Genomic DNA, 16,699 nt, shown 5'->3' on the forward strand with positions numbered 1-16,699 from the left:
TGAAAAGTGTATTACATGATCCTCTCATAACAGTGCTTAGGAAATTTCTGATGAGGTTCAAGTGCTGAAAATGACATGTATACATCCATCAACCTCTAAAATAAAGCAATTCTGTCACTTTAAGGAGGATCTCAATCACTGGTTATCAACTTTGATAAAGGTTGGCATTCATTTTTTTTTTAAAAAGAGTAATGAATTTCCCCACATGCAGATATTCAGGCAGTCACAAATGATCCTACTTTTCAAACTACCATGAAATCTAGCAACAAAAATTGATCCCAGTAGTAGATAACAATGGTGTCACCCAAGAGGCTCCAGAGCCCTATGAATGTTCAGTATAAAGGCATATACAATGTGCACACAGCATGATGAGTTAAATAAGAAAATTCTGCAAATGCTGGGATCTAATGCAATACACAAAAGTGCTGGAGAAACTCAGCAAGTCATCGGAAGCAAATGTGTAAATTTTAGTTCAGTGCAAATGTGTGCCAAATAGCCTATTCCTGTGTTCCAAGTTACAACTTTTATAGTTTATGTCTTGTGAGACTTAATTGGTTGAACACTGACTAAAGCAGTTCAAAACTGATTCTGAGAGATGACATAGCCTTTAGACCAAGCTCCTGCCACTGGAACAACTTCAACCGAAGATCACCAGAAGCTTGAAAAACAGCACCTCTTTTATCAAGTAAGCACTTAATAAACCAGTGAAGTGAAACATGAAAGTCTGCACTGTGATTGTAGTAAAAACAAAAATGCTGGAGAAACTCATCAGGACTCGCAGCAACAATAGGAGGTAAAGATAAATAATCATTTCGGGCCTGAGCTCTTTGTCAGGCATACCTTGACAAAATGGCTCAGGCACAAATTGCTGAGTTGCTCTTGCATTTTTACTTATTGAAACCATGGTTAACTTAAGAATCATTATTTTATAAAACCATGATAGATATTGCTATTTAAAGTTGCACTTTATCCATTTACCTTTCACCATATTTCTCTCTAGCTTATAAACTCACTCAAGCATTGCTAGCATAGTTTATTTTTGTGGTTATCTAGTTTTTACTCAGTTTAATTGATAGTACCTGACAGAATGGCCAATGTACCAAGGGACTTCCCATTTTTCTTAAATTGGATCTTTAGAAGAAAGGGTTTTAAAGGGTCATTGTCCTGAAATGTTGACTATTTCTCTCTAAACAAATACCTGTACTACTTGACCTGCAGAATCTTTCCTGCATTTCATTTGTTTCCCTAAGAAATCAAAGGGAAGAGCACTTTCTCAGAAGTGCAGAGGATCATCAATATTCTCAAGATCATGGAGCGGGGCTTGAATCTGTAATATGTTGCCTCAGCTGTGAGCACAACTACTGAGCAAAACCTAAATTTACACACTACAAACATGCTTTTGGGACAGGTTTAGTGAATGTATTTAAAATTAAGTGAAGCAATTGCAAAATATATGAACTAGTTGAAAGACTGCACAAGAAATTCAGTTACTCAAGAAAGACAAAAGAATTGTGATTTAAGAATTTTATATAGTGAATAAAAGCAGGGACCAGAAAGCATGGTGACAGGTTGAACACAGTGTTTAAACTTTCAGCAGATAGAATGCAATGATTTGTTAAAATACTGTATAACTACGCCAAGACAATTTCCAACTACTTTCAACTGCATAATTCAGCAGTACTGCATCAGCCAAAATAAGAAATCTTTGTGGTAAACAAGGAAATTCAACAATTAAGACAAACATGTTTATTGCAGCAAAGCAGAAGCTAAAGTAGTTATATTTTTGGATTTTTCTCTGCATTTCACAAACTGAATTCATTGTTTTGCCAAATTAAGCACTCGAATAAATCAGTCTTTGTGCTTAACAAATGGCTTTCTGAAAATAGTTCATGTTAGACCTTACAACTGCACCAGATTCTGAAATATTAATTGCCTCAATGATCCTAACATGCTGATTTCTATCAATGCTATACACAAGGAGAAACTTGAAATACTAAGCAGGGGTCACACACTCAACTATGCAAGAACAAAAGCAAAGCATATTTGGAACCATTATCCTTGACCGGGGAAGAAAATGCTGAGAAAATAAATATCAAGTGGTTTTGCATAAAAATCAACCTGATTTGGCATACAATGGAGCAAAAAGTGGCAAAAAGACCAGGAATCTAAAATTAAGCCCGTGATTGAAAATTCCATCCTGTTCAAAAATTCCAAGTCTTGTAAGGACATTTAACACAATGTGCAAGTTTTAAAAATTAGTGCTGCAATTAAAAATGCCAAGACAATCTAATAGATAGCATTTACGTAATCTGATAAATGTGACACCACTCCATTGGCCAACATAATAACAATTACAACCGTAACTAATTTTAAAGATTACATTTAACCAAGGGGGGGGGGGGGGAAATAAATGATTGCAGTAACACCTCATGGAATGGCACTGAAGACCAGTTATATTGTAAAGAATTTAAGATTCCAGGTCTAGACAAATCAATTCAAAATGCACTACATCTTTTCATTATTTTTTTTATAACCTCAATGTTTTTGTTGATTTGCTTGCACCTCAAATCTGTTGGAATTACTGAGAAAACAATGACCATTTCTCAATCTCAAAGAAATAGTACCTTGTCTTTACAAACCAATTTTACCACAGAAATGACATTTTCAGTATCACATAAAAAGTACCCTTCAGCAGAACAAGGTCAGTAGACCTTACAGTTACAGTCAAAATTAGGAAATGAAAATATTCAGGCTTCTTCCCAATACCAGTAAATACTTCATTATCATTTCAGTTTTTTTTAAAAAGTACAATATTTGGGGTCAGAGTAGAAGCATCAAAACTCTTGAAATAAATTTAGGAAATGGCAAAAAAATTATTTTACAATACTTTGAAGTTTCTTCCAGTTTTCATTTTAGATAGAGACAGTGTTAATATCAATTTTATTTTTTATTTAATATTTGAGTAACTTTCCATTTTTTGGTTGATCTTGAACTCAAAACATTGTCTAATCCCCATCATTTTACCTACAAATGTGTCAGTTATCAGTGGATAACGCAGGGCATCAGCATTGTGTGCGCGTGCATGTGTTCACATCTTTTCTTAACTGGAACAGAATTTCCTTGAACTGGCTGACATTTGTTTCCTTAAAACAATCCAAGCTGATTTCCCAATCAACACCAATCAGTGGCACACAGTGGAAAGTTTTCATTGCATCCAACCCTCAGTCAACAGCACGAAGAGCTTGGTTTCTTCCTTCTATTTAAATTCACCATGTCCGTTTGCATAAAACTGTCAGATCTATCATCGGTGGCAAGAACTCGACGAACTGCCTCTTCAAAGGCCACTGCAACATTGGTGGCATCTTTTGCACTTGTTTCAAAGTAAGGATTGTTGCCATTATCTTTGCACCAAGCCTGTGCCTCTTCTGTTGAAACTTGCCTGTCACTGACATCAATTTTATTACCCAAAACCACAAACGGGAAACTCTCAGGCTCCTTTACATCTGCATAATAGATAAATTCCTTTTTCCAATTGCTCAAATTTTGGAAGCTCTGGTAATCATCCACGCTAAAAGTAAGGAGGCAACAATCAGAGCCTCGATAGAATGGTGTCCGAAGGCTCCTAAACCTCTCTTGACCAGCAGTGTCCCATATCTGCATTGTCACAAAATGTCCATCCACTTCCAAATCTTTGTTCAAAAACTCCACCCCTATTGTATGAAACAGATGTATATCAAACTTATTGGTGACATATCTATTCATGAGTGAACTTTTTCCAACTCCACCATCTCCCAGCAGGATAACCTTTAGTAGGGTTGATTTTCCAGCCATGGCAACCTCAAATGGACAAGTGATGATATCAAAACCACCTGTTAAAAACATAATAATTGGTTACCCATTTCCTGGATTACGTGCAAAGACTGGAAATAACCAGCAACAATCAAAATGCATCACAAGCCTTTGAAGTCTGAGGAATAGCAAAAAGAGGAAAATCCTCAAGTGAGAGGTGGTTGGACAGAGAAATAGGACTTGTTCAAAGGGTGCATAGGGAAATCTCTAATTACTCCACACAAAGTTGTTAGTCTCTATACAGTCAAGATTAAAAACAGATGAGAAAAACTCTCCATTCAGTCATTACATCATTTGGCATAGGGGTATGAAGAGATTGTTAAATCCCTCTACTTAAACAGCATGTTACTGTTTTTGTGCAGGAAACATTTTTAAAACAGTACTTTATGTGAATAAGTCAATGATAAAGATCAGCAAAAGCAAAACTCCATAATGGATTTGTTGTGGATAGTTTGTTTCATCTTGTGCTCAAAAAAACAGAATCTGAGTTGTACAGATACGGAGTCCAAATGATCAAAGTACAGGTTACAACTGAGTGAAGAGTAATAGTTTCAATACATCTTGATACATGGTTTCTGTCAATTTAAAAACAATCCATTTACAAATGTTCACTATGATGTAAATGGCTCATAAGACTACATGACCTCGATGCATCATGCATTTTCAATGGAGTTGCAGATGAAGCAAAGACCAGAGGGGTGCCAAGGCAAGAGAGGGAAAGGGACAAGAAGCGAGGGAAGCAAAGGAATGTGGCAAGGGGTGTAGGTTGGAGAGGGAACTGGATGTGCATAAAGGACCAATAAAGAGGGGAGGGAGAAATAGCATAAATAAACCCATTCTTCCAGTCAACTGCCCTTAGCCTAGAAAGCTTGCTTTGGAAAGGCTGTGCCCAGCATTTCAGTCACTAGATATTACCAATACCAATTCGTGTTTTGAATTAACATTTCATGGAGGTTTCATCTTTTAGGTACAAGAATCAGTTGAACAATTGCAATAAAACCTTTACCAAAAATCAAAAGTAACACATTGCAGACTAGAGCTATTTAAATTAGGCTTTGCAAATTTACAAACAACTTCCAAAAAGTTAATTCACACCTAAACTTTCACTCTTCTTGTACACAATTCCTTAAATGATTAAAATGCTCTTACAATTTAGTGTATATTTTCAACCTTCACATTTTCATGTATACTTTGATAGAAATTTCACAGAATTTGAAAATAACAAGTCAATGTTTTCTTACCTGTTCAGATTAATGCATCATTAGATTCTGTGGTTAAAAAAAGTGAGAAGAGCAGATTAAATCACAGTTTACAAGATCCAAATCATTAAGAATCCACAGTGCCATCTCAACAGATCGTGCATTACATTCCGCATACACTGCAGGAATTGCCAGTCCTCCAATATGTTGCGCTTTTATTACTCAGGGTGACAGGAGGCAGTAATATTCCTAGAGAAAATGTAAAAAGCCTCTTCAGATCCCTTGTGAGGGGAAAAAGATTTTGGATAATAAAACAATTCTCTGCTGGGGATGCTCTATATCAACATATTGTGGATATGGGATATGGAGAAAAAAATGGAGGTGATGGAGATGGACTTGGGAATCTATTCAAACTGCCCATATAAAAAATACAAAATTAAATCATGCTTTTTTTTTTAAAAAAAAACTTGTATTGCAGGAGTTGAAGTTGTCCCCATGACACCCGTGTTGTTTCAAAGATGCACTGTAACTATCTATAACTATCTCTATCTATATCTATAGAGTGGCAGTTCACAATAAAAATTAAATTTGCTTAGCGTAATGTTAAAGTTTTGAAATCCTTAGAGACCCAATCAGCATCAAGAGTCAAGGTTTCTAAACTCACTACTTCCACCCCAGCAAACGAAACAGTATTAGCTATGGTTCAATTAATAGTCAATAAGAATATAGGATGAATTCTTACGCTTACAAGGAAATGAGGAACAGTTTCTCATCCTGAATCACTTAAAGTATTGCTATCCCGATGTGAAAGTTTTCTTCTTGAAATTTCATTAAGGGTCCTGTGCCTCAAAAACATGTTCAAGCAAATATCCTGATAAAAACTGCAACAAGGAGTCAAATGGACATTCAGTGCATGCAATTTTACTAGAAAGAATTAATGCTTCAGTGAAATATTTGCTGTTTTCCTTGTTTGTAACAGTGGCCTAATTTTAAATGTGCAATACCAATACACAAAGGATTAGATGTCTGAACCACAAAAATACAAGTTATTTTCCCCACTCACAATCTAATTCCAAACCTAACCCCTCTAAAATTAATTTCAGAACAATTTAATACCAACTTACTGTTTCCCAACCAATTCAATAAACAATAACTATTAATGTAATGCATTTACATAATATGGATTATGACCTTGAACACTGATGCATCTAGATGGAATTACCAACTCAAGTCACCTTCAATCAGCTGCTGCACCGAGAGGAGTCACGTGATGGAGTAGTGGCCGGACGGTGAACTCCAGCCCTCTCCAGAAAAGTCGGGAAAAACAAAGGAAAACACAAAGGCACAGAAATAAAAGTTACAGAAAAGTGAGTATAAAGGTGGAAAGAAGATGGCGACAAAAAAAGAAAAATCGAAAGCAACGGTAAGAAGAGAGGAAGAGAAGACAAAGGAGGAAAAAGGTGAAGGCCTTACCTGTCCGAAGAGGCCCGCTGCGGAGAGAGAAACCCGCTCCCTCAGGTCGGTAAATAATGGACTACAAAAATGGCTCGCTGAGCCGAGTAAAAGTGCGCAACCGCGCATGCGCGATGCGAATGAAAAAAAACACACCGACGGGAGGGGGGACCAGCTGGGGAGTCGATCTCCACAGCCGGCAACGACAGCTGCAGAACACCTGCAGCAAGAAGAGACCACAGAAGACAATAGAAACAAGAAAGAAGAGAAGGAAAGGGTACATGGAATCATTTAAAGAATGGCAAACACAGGAATTTAAGGATTTAAGAAAAAGAATAAACAACACAGAAGAGAAAATGAATAAAATAGAGATGACCTTAACAGAAATGGGAAAGAAAATGGACAAGATGGAAGAGCGGGCAGTAGCAGCAGAAATGGAGGTAGAAGACTTAAAAAAGAAATTGGAGGAATCTAATAAAAAAACTAAAGAGACACAAGAACTACTAGCCCAAAAAATAGATACAATGGAAAATTATAACAGAAGAAATAACATAAAGATAGTGGGCCTTAAGGAAGATGAAGAAGGCAAGAATATGAGGGAGTTTATAAAAGAGTGGATCCCTAAGACCCTAGGATGTCCAGAACTACAGCAAGAAATGGAAATAGAAAGGGCACATAGAGTATTGGCCTCTAAACCACAACCACAACAAAAACCAAGATCTATTGTAGTAAAATTCCTAAGATATACTACAAGAGAAAAGGTACTGGAGAAGACAATGGAAAAAGTAAGAGAGGGCAACAAACCACTGGAGTATAAAGGGCAAAAAATCTTCATTTATCCAGATATAAGTTTTGAACTCCTAAAGAAGAGAAAAGAATTCAATACAGCAAAGGCGATTTTATGGAAGAAAGGGTATAAATTTATACTAAAGCATCCAGTGGTATTGAAAATATTTATTCCAGGACAACAAAACAGACTATTCTCGGATCCAGAAGAAGCACGAAAATTTGCAGAACAATTACAAAAATAGACTGAGGGAGGAAGACGGGTAATGAGAGTTAAAATGATCACGATTGATATGTATGTGGGTAAAGACAAAAATAGACTGAGGGATGAAGACGGGTAATGAGAGTAAAAATGATCACGATTGATATGTATGCGGGTAAAGAGGTATAAGAGTGAATAGGAAAATATAGATAGTATAGACAAGAATTAATAAGGGAAGGTAATGGAATAGAGAGAATAAGGAGGGAATTAAAAGAGTGACCTTTGTGACATATGAAAAGTGAAATCTTTTCTGGGGGGGGCGGGGTGGGGGGAAATAGCGGTCACTGCAAAATCAGTTGACGCTTGCGAGTAGATTCGCAAATCCAAATGGAGAGGGGAGATGTGGTTGTCCGACAAGGGATAAAGGACAACTCAGGAGGGGAAGGGGAGATTGGGGATAAATAAGATAGAAATAGGAGAATAAGGAAAATGTTGGATGTTGTAGGAATGTTGTCTTATAAAGAGTTGAAAATAAGAAAACAGAAATGGAAAAGGAGGAAAGGTAATGATGGAAAAACAGAAAGAGAAGATAAACAAAATATAAAAGGGCTACGCTGAACTATATGACTTTAAATATTAATGGAATACATAACCAAATTAAAAGGAAGAAACTACTAAATTTAAATGAATAAATGTATTCCATTAGAAAAAATAACATATAGGTTAAGAAATAATATTGAAATATTCAAACAAGTATAGGAGCCTTACATTAAATACAATAGCGAAAACCTACCGGGGACAAACATTACCTAAGTTGATGGAAGGAGAAGGAAAGAAAAGAATGGACTCAGTAGAATTTCTGGTGTATTTTTGTTGAATGACAACATTGTCTGACTGGCTTAATGCAACCTAGATTGTATACCTAAAATGGATGAGAGGGGGGGTGGGGGGGTGGCTTGGGAGGAGGGGGGGGGGAAGAAAAAGTCACTGTATATGTGTGAAAAAGAAATAGTGTATATCATGGCTAATGTGATTTATGGTGTGAAAAATAAAAAATTTTAAAAAAAATCAGCTGCTGCACCAAACTGTATTATGAAAGGTTAAGTTACATTGGACAACACAAACCCCAACAAGAAAAATACTAATAATTCTGCAAAGGTTTGAGTTGCTTGGTGATTTCCAACTATTTTAGGGGAATGTTCGCTATTCCAAAGGAGGCATACCTTAAGATTGAAAGCTTTTTTCCTATTGTTGCTCCAGGTGTACTGTCTTTCTGCTCTGTTCCATGAGGTTTTATGTAAATAGCTACCACTGTTGAGTGGATTATGCCTTTTCCATTCCTTCTTGTTCCACAAGACTAGCTGAGAAAGCTACTGAGGGGGAAGAGCAGTACATGAGTGTCATACATCTTTAAGTATGTTGGATTGTCCGAGGGTGTTCAATATTTTGAAAAAAAGACAAGTATGACAAACAAATAGAAACTTTCAAATGGTGAAATGATTAGCATTTAGGGTTAAGATCAAATGAAGTTCAGATTAAAATACAAGACACTATGAATGGGAATCAATTTTACTCTAAAAGGAAAATGTTCACCAAAATGAATGCATTGGAATTACCATAATACAACAGAAAGGGGTACATCACAAGTGGCAAGAAACAGGAAATTACAGGTTAAAAATCTCACTGAAGAGAATAATTAGAAACATACCAAATTATACTTAATTTTTTTTTAATACAAGTACATACTGGAAAATATTCCAAAAAAAAAAATCAGCAAAATTGTACAGAATTAGAGTAATGGAAGTTGAAACCAAATGAAACCAGATAGATATTATCCAAATATTTTAGAGATTGCGAGGCACTGCTATCTATCATGATAGAAATTCTGTTGTGTACTAGAAGACTGGAATTAGGCCATTATGATCCTTAGAAGCTAGAGGGTGATAGAGCAAATAGATGTATTGATCTCACTTTATTAGTACCTTATCTGCTTTCAGTATACTTAAAGGCCAATATTACATGGAAGAAACATAGATTTCAGAAAATACAATTCCTAACCAAGTTCTTATAAAATTTATAAAACAAAGTAGAGTGAGTGCAAGTTAACTGCTCTTCTCCCAATTCTGAATACTACACAAAACTCATTTCTTGTGAATCACAGTAAATCTTGTGGACAATTGAGATCTTGGCTAAGGAGTTCACATTCAGACTTTTCTTTGAATAGGGCAAGGGAGAAATATTGATCAGAATGCTCAGGATTATGGTCCATACCTTTTCAAAAAAAGGAAAATGAAATACCTCATGATGGTAACTTGCTGATATCAAACTGTTGGTCAAAATAGATGAAAAGATTTGTGATCAACTCCAATGGAGTGTCAAAAGCAGCAAGGACAAGGGGGTGGGGGAGTTGGACATTAGAAAAATTGAATAAAATTTTATGATTTGAGTGATTCTAAGTGGATGATTTTAAATACCAGAATTAACTCCATCTCCAATTACCTTCTGCTTTTCCAGAACATTCACAGGCAATTTCAACATATGAGGTTATGAATCATTCATTTTCAAGTTAACTGTACACTTTGGCCAATCACGCACAATTCCTTATGTGGAATTATAGTTGAGAGTTTGAACAGAGAGGGAAAATAGATTTTTTCCATTCATTCTATTAGGTCTTAAATGTATGTAAAAGGCCCATAGAGTTTGCATACAGACCAGGTGAAACAAATTTTCAGTGTTTTTAAAACGAAACATTTTGCAGATAACTAAACACAATCATAAATCCACCAGTATTAAAATGCCAAAGCAAGGTTCTGCCATAACCTTAGCATCCATTTTGTCATTACAAATGAAATTCTTATACTTACAATGGCAAAATCGATTAGATCAACTTTTTAAAGAGGCCTTGTTGTACCTATCAACATATTGCACAAATGCATACAATTCTGGAATGGAATACTTTAATTGCAGTGAATTGCACCAAATGGTCAAGTGGAATAGCCATTACTATTTTTCAAAGATCTGGGTGAAAGTAGAAGACAAACATGAACTGAAGCACATGCTCCAGCCATAGTTGTTTTTATCCAGTTTATTGCAACATTGGCTGGAATGCATCAAGTAGACCATAATGCTTCAAAATGCCAGGTTGCTATTCACTGAATTCAGTTCGGCAATCAACAAAATCATGGCTCAGAGGGTGATAAATAAACTGCCCTCATTGGGACTCCAATCCCCACTCTGCAATTGGATCTTGAACTTGTCAGAAAGACTACAGTGATTCCAGATTCACCGGAAAAATCTCAAATCCCAATACAGTGAGTCCAGTGCACCTCAAGGATATATGCTCAGTCCATTATCAATTCAAATACACTGCCAGATTCAGTTCAACCCAAATCAAGTTTGTAGATGATATAACAGTAGACAGCCCCATCAGCAACAATGATTAGTCAGCTTCTAAAGGAGGTTGTGAGGCTTGTCAAATTTCTCAAGAACAACCACCCTAGTCTCAATGTAGACAAGACAAAGGAGATGATTGTGGACTTTAGGAGGTTTGAAAACTGATTACTATTGTAGAGAATAGCTATTATCAAAGACTTTCTTAACAGAAACATTTAAATTCTATTTCTTTCCATCCAAAATGATTTAATTCATGTGACTTTTCGTAACATCCCAGTAAGAAATATGTTCTAAAATTAGTGGGCAATATGCAACAGAAAACTTATTCCTATGACAAGATCTTTTGTTCCCTGTTCTCATCAGCTGTTTCTCCATCCTCTCCATCTGACAAAAGCTGAGCTTGTACATATATTTTTTAATGAACCACTCATTAAAATGTCAGAACTGAGACAAGCAGAATCGGTTAGATCTGCACAGCATACACCAATTCATAATTCAGCATGGAATATTTTTAGGTAAACTAGGTTTAGCGAATTGTGTACCGCAACGGAATATTTGTATTTAATATTATACCCAATTTTATCTAAGCTTGAATATGACATTACATCATGGAGCCACTGTGCACAAGTCGGTGGGAATTCATCCTTCCATTTCATTAAAAATGCCTGTCCTACTGTCATCATGCTAAAGGCCAAAACTTTCTCTTGAGATGCAAATATACTGGTTCACGTGAAAAACCAAACTCTGCAGTTACAGGGCAAAAATCTAATTTAATCTTAAAAATCATTGACAAAGAATTTAAAGTATTCTGCCAATAACCAAGACATTCCCAAAACATACAAAGTGAGGCTTCAAAAATTTTACACACTTTTCACAAAATGGATCAACACCCCATAGAAATGGGATAATTTAAATTTAGATATATCTATTAACTTAAATTGTAATAAACAGTGCCTTGCACAAAATGAAGATTCATTGATCAAACTAAGAGTGGAATACCAATCCTCGTAAGTTATATTAAGATCACATTCCCAATCATTTTTAATCTTAGCCATTGAGGGTAATCTTAAACACCAAAATCTTATTTTTGTTTATAATTTTTCTCTGGCTAATTCTATTTAGATAACCATTTTTTCCACCTTCATTATTAGATGAAGGCTTTGAGGAATGGTACAGATTTGGTATTAAAAATGTCAATAATTTATTTATTCAAAATAACTGTTTCTTTTGAACAATTGTTTATTAATTCAAGTTTTCTAATAGATTTTTTCAAAGATATTTGCAAATTAGAAATTTTGTTTAGTCTAAATTGAACACTTTTCCCTCAAATTCTACAGTCAAATATTCTGGATTTACAATTTGTTCATAGTGGATTGATATCACATATATTGATCTATTGGATTTAAAATTAGCCTCAACCGAATATTTGTAGTCATTTAAAAACTTTATTCAGAAGAGCATCTTAACTGAGTATTGCATAGTATTTTAAAAATAGCAACTTGAACAAATTAACAAATCAAGGAGGGCTTAAAGAATATTAGTAAAAGAAACATACATCTAGGATATAGGAAATCTCAGATTTCTGTAGACAAATTGATAGAGAAGGGATGGAGTACAATGAAGTCAGGAGAAAAAGGAAGCCATGATTAAGATTGAAATCAGTCCAGTCATGGAGTTGCTAATAATGTCCAAGATTTTATATTTGAGATGGGAGGACAAGGGGTGGCAGGAATAGCATTTTACAGGAATGGTGAATGCAATGAAATAATTGGGGATGTCTGAAGAGTAAAGACAAATTTTAAAAATAATTGCAGTGCCATCAAGGCGACAAGGGATGGTTGTGCCAGTGACTGCAGAATTATTGTCCTTAGCCCTCTCTAACATGTTGAATTCCTCCACAATCTTACTATCCCCAGATCTCTTAAACCACTTGAAATACAACTCCTCTCCTAACCTGTTGTTTTAACTCTTGACCTTGTAATAGCTTGCCATCAGCTTGGGACAGAACAATATTCTTTATCCTTTTTTCAAATAACTCTGGTTCTCCAATTTTAGATACCTTAATTTTCCTATTCATCCTAAATGAAGTTCTTTTGTTAATTTGCTACTTTTTGTTTTAAAGGGTCCAAACACAAAATGTTGACATTTCTACCCATGGATGCTCTCAAACCAAGATATTTTGACTAATTAAAGAATCCAGAGCTAAAGATTTGATGTTTCAAGCCTGCAACGCATTCCATTGACATCTTGTCTCTAAGAGGAACTTGTGGTTATAAGCATCTGACAGCTGAAACCATCAATACCACAGATCATCCTAGTCAACAAATCTTACTTCTCCAATAACCTTTTAAACACTTCTCAACCCTTTCAGAAGTTTGCTGCCACTGCACCAGCCTCAACAATCTATCAAATATTCACCTTTGGATTGAATTGAGCAATCCTTATTGTGTGTCTGCTTGCAGTCATGACTACTATTTTTCCTTCCACCCCAACTTCCACTTTTTTTAAAAAAAAAAGAAACACTACATGCTCCTTCACTAACAATTCCAGCCATCAAGCTCAACAGTTCCTACTATTGGATTGCAACCCCATCTGGTTCTTCCAGGAGGAAACGTTCCCCTTTTTTCCAAATCTGGTGCAAGAGTAGCTGCAGATTTACAGTTAAATGGCCAACTCTCAGCCGCTCTCTGAAGAGAGCCACACCACCACCAAGTGCAATAACGCCGAGGAATGGAATGACAAGTGATCTGAGCAGCCGCATTTCGGTTGATACCGAGTCAATGCGCTAACTTTGCGATATTGTTGATGGAGTGAAGCCTAACTTCTTTTATAAGCACTTCAACTGCCAGGTTTAGACGATTTCCCCATAAAGATGGAGCACATTCATGACATCTTAAGCTGCCTTTCAACTCCACTTTCAGCGCTTGTTGCATCCAGGGGAAAGAAGAGCCAACGTTGCTCGACAGTTCAGAGCGGAATGAAACGACACCACCACGATAAGAGTTGCTGCGACCCCACCCCCCACCCGGTCCGTTCGCCCACAGGCCATTTGACTGCAGATCATCGCCTGAACTGACGCCCGGGCGATATGACCGCAGAGTTTGGGATGCCGAGTCCCTCCGCCTTGCCGGCAGCGGCCTCACCACGTTGCCGCCACTCTCCCGACGAACTGGCCACGCTTGATTCTGTTCGCTTTGAGATGGGTCGGGCTCGCCCTCTGCCGCAACCTGCCGCTGCACTTACCACCTCTGCGCTCCCACCGGCCGTCCGCGAGGACTGCGCCCGGCCAAGGCGCCGACCCGGGCACGGGATATGACGTTCGTGGCGCGGGTGGGACGAGCGCTCAGCTGACGGTCACGCGCCGAGGCCGGGAGTCACGTGAGCCGAGCCGTGCCGCCGACACGTGCAGCCGGAGCGAAATGTCGCAGGTGGCGGGGAGCAAGAAATGCGTGGGTTTCTTTTTGTAAAATAGATGGTAACCGGCCATTCCAGCCCACGAGTCCGTGCTGCCCAATGTGCACCCCATTGACCTACACCCTCAGTAGGTTTTAAACCGTGGGGCGAACCCCCCGCAGACACGGGGAAAACGTACAAACTCCTTACAGACAGTGCGGGATTCGAACCCCAGTCTGGACCCGATTGCTGGCGCCTTAAAGCCGCTGCTGCCCACCCCACAACTCTTCACAATGTATGGAGGTTGTAGTTTAATTGGGGTATTTTGGCAGCATGGGCTCATTGGCCAGAAGGGCCTGTTTCCGTGCTGTATGCCTAAATTTAAGATTTATATCCCTCCATAACATTTCTTTGGACAACAGCCCCAACCCCTTCAGTCTCTCCTGAAAGGTGTCTCGACCCACTGTGGAGAAAAACAATCCCACTGATGTTCCAGATTCATGATCTTTCATCAGAACTCCTCCTTTGCAAGAGAGCCCGTGAACAAATGGACACCCAGCTCCCTCTGGGGATGACGGGCATCAAGAAAACTGTTAAGAATATAATGAAAGCAGGTCGTTAACTCCTACCTCCACCATTAATGACCAGAAGCTACAACTCTTTCCGTCTTTTGGGCATTGAATTTCTCACACCTGTAGGTTTAGTTCAGAAATACTCTGTAGTCTGTGCCCACCATATGAAAGTGAGCTACCACCAGAGTTGTCTGCAACTTTTCAACAGTCTTAGGCACTCACCCTGCAGTCTACGCTAGAAGATGAGGAGAAAATTCCTTATTCTTGAGGGTTGTGCGTATTGGGGGTTTTCAATCCTGGAAGATTACTGGGATGCTCTGAGATTTGTGGACACTGAGGGATTTGGGGAAATGGGATGAAGACAGGTGGAGTGTAAGTTTCTGAATAATGACCAAGAGACCAGCCCCATTTTTCCACTTCTTGACTAAGATGCACTGATGCTTCTCAAAAGTCAGAGACTTAACCAAAACAATCTGACAAGAAATACAACCAAGGTGTTCTGAGATTTCAGATTTCACTATTCTATTCTAACCAATTCACTGAACAAAACAAGATATTGTAGATAGCATGAATCAGTGACATTGATTAACATAGTGGTATTATTTTTAATATCACTGAGGCACCATGAGGAATAATTTAATTTTCCCACGGTTGGATGATAGTAACCATATTCAAATAAGGTCACATTCTGCCAAACCTTAACAGAAAACTATGCAAGATGAATGTGGCCCATTTCCTGAGCGCATCAATTTTTTACAACGGATACACATAAATTCGTAATATATCTAACAGCCAAAATTATTTTACCGTAGAGATAGAGGTCAGTGCACCAGACTACAATAGTGCTACCCTTGTCTGTGGGTTAGATGGTGAGGTTAGGATTCATTCAGAGACAATGCAGGGTATGACGTTCTGAGGGGGTGAGATTGGAATGAATGAGGAGAATGGTAAATTCAAGAAGGTTGATGTCTCAGCAGCAAGAGGAAGTAGAAAGGTTCAGAGCAGGCAGAAGGCTGGAACAGTATCCAGTTAGAAAATCATAGTTGTGGAAGTAGGCACTGAGACAGAGCTGACAGAAGAAGTTTGACATCATAGCATATGTGAAACTTGTTGAGGTGTGGGTGAAGGAGGACGAAGATGAGACCTCTACTGAGGACAGAGTGTTCTGTCTCTGAAAGGTGATTAGATGGTAAAGACCAAGCAGGAATTGGAGGGTGGGGGTCAATGCGTGGAGTGGAGCATGGAGGTGGGAGGAGTATGGGGTGGATCAGGTGGTGGAGGGTAGGAAGGATTCAAAGGAAGGAGGTGAAGGTTGGGGAAATCAGAGGAGGGAGAATGAGGATGATAGGTGCTAGAGAGTTTGAAATTAAGACATGGTCCTGTGGGCCAAGGGGGCCAGGTTAGGGTTTACATCAGAAGCTCGATTCAGTAGACTTTCAGGACCAATGTGGAGACCGTTTTGGGGAGGCTTAGTCCTGTAGGCCGCCAGGGCCAAGGTGAGAGTTGCGACAGAGGCTTGGTCTTGTTGGCCAGGTCAGAGTTCGCATCGGAGCTTGATTCTGTAAGCTTTCAGGACCAATGTGGAGACTGTTTTGGAGGCTTGGTCCTGTAGTCCGCTGGGGCCAGGGTGAGAGTTCTCAGTGGAGGCTCGGTCCTGTAGGTTGCTGAGGACGGGCTCGGTGCTATAGGTTTCCAGGGACAAGGCTCAGTCCTTGGTATCTAATATTCTTGCTAATATCTATTCCGGAATCAACATTACTAAATTAGATCATCAAGTCTTTAACCTATTTGTGTTTCTGACTCATTCCGAGCAAAGATCAGCAACCATGTGACAATAGTGATTATACTTGAAA

The 16,699-nt window shown here is 38.1% G+C and overlaps 1 protein-coding gene across 7 annotated transcripts; it reads right to left on the reverse strand.

The window, feature by feature from the left end:
- Positions 1-1,509: 1,509 nt before the first annotated feature.
- On the reverse strand, positions 1,510-14,207 carry rab9a (RAB9A, member RAS oncogene family). Of its 7 annotated transcripts, XM_069889958.1 has the most exons (5): positions 14,125-14,207; positions 8,712-8,861; positions 5,797-5,929; positions 5,091-5,117; positions 1,510-3,869 (listed from the first exon to the last, which is right to left on the reverse strand). In XM_069889958.1, the coding sequence occupies exon 5, from the start codon at positions 3,829-3,831 to the stop codon at positions 3,226-3,228; it is 606 nt and encodes a 201-aa protein (XP_069746059.1). In that variant the 5' UTR covers positions 3,832-3,869; positions 5,091-5,117; positions 5,797-5,929; positions 8,712-8,861; positions 14,125-14,207; the 3' UTR covers positions 1,510-3,225. The 7 variants fall into 7 exon arrangements, with proteins under 7 accessions (XP_069746059.1, XP_069746054.1, XP_069746055.1 ...); XM_069889953.1 differs by lacking the exon at positions 5,797-5,929; XM_069889954.1 differs by lacking the exon at positions 5,797-5,929 and having other exon boundaries at positions 8,712-8,858; positions 14,125-14,206.
- Between the last annotated feature and the right edge of the window lie 2,492 nt (positions 14,208-16,699).

The sequence above is a fragment of the Narcine bancroftii genome, chromosome 7 (assembly GCF_036971445.1).
Source record: "Narcine bancroftii isolate sNarBan1 chromosome 7, sNarBan1.hap1, whole genome shotgun sequence".
NCBI lineage: Eukaryota > Metazoa > Chordata > Chondrichthyes > Torpediniformes > Narcinidae > Narcine > Narcine bancroftii.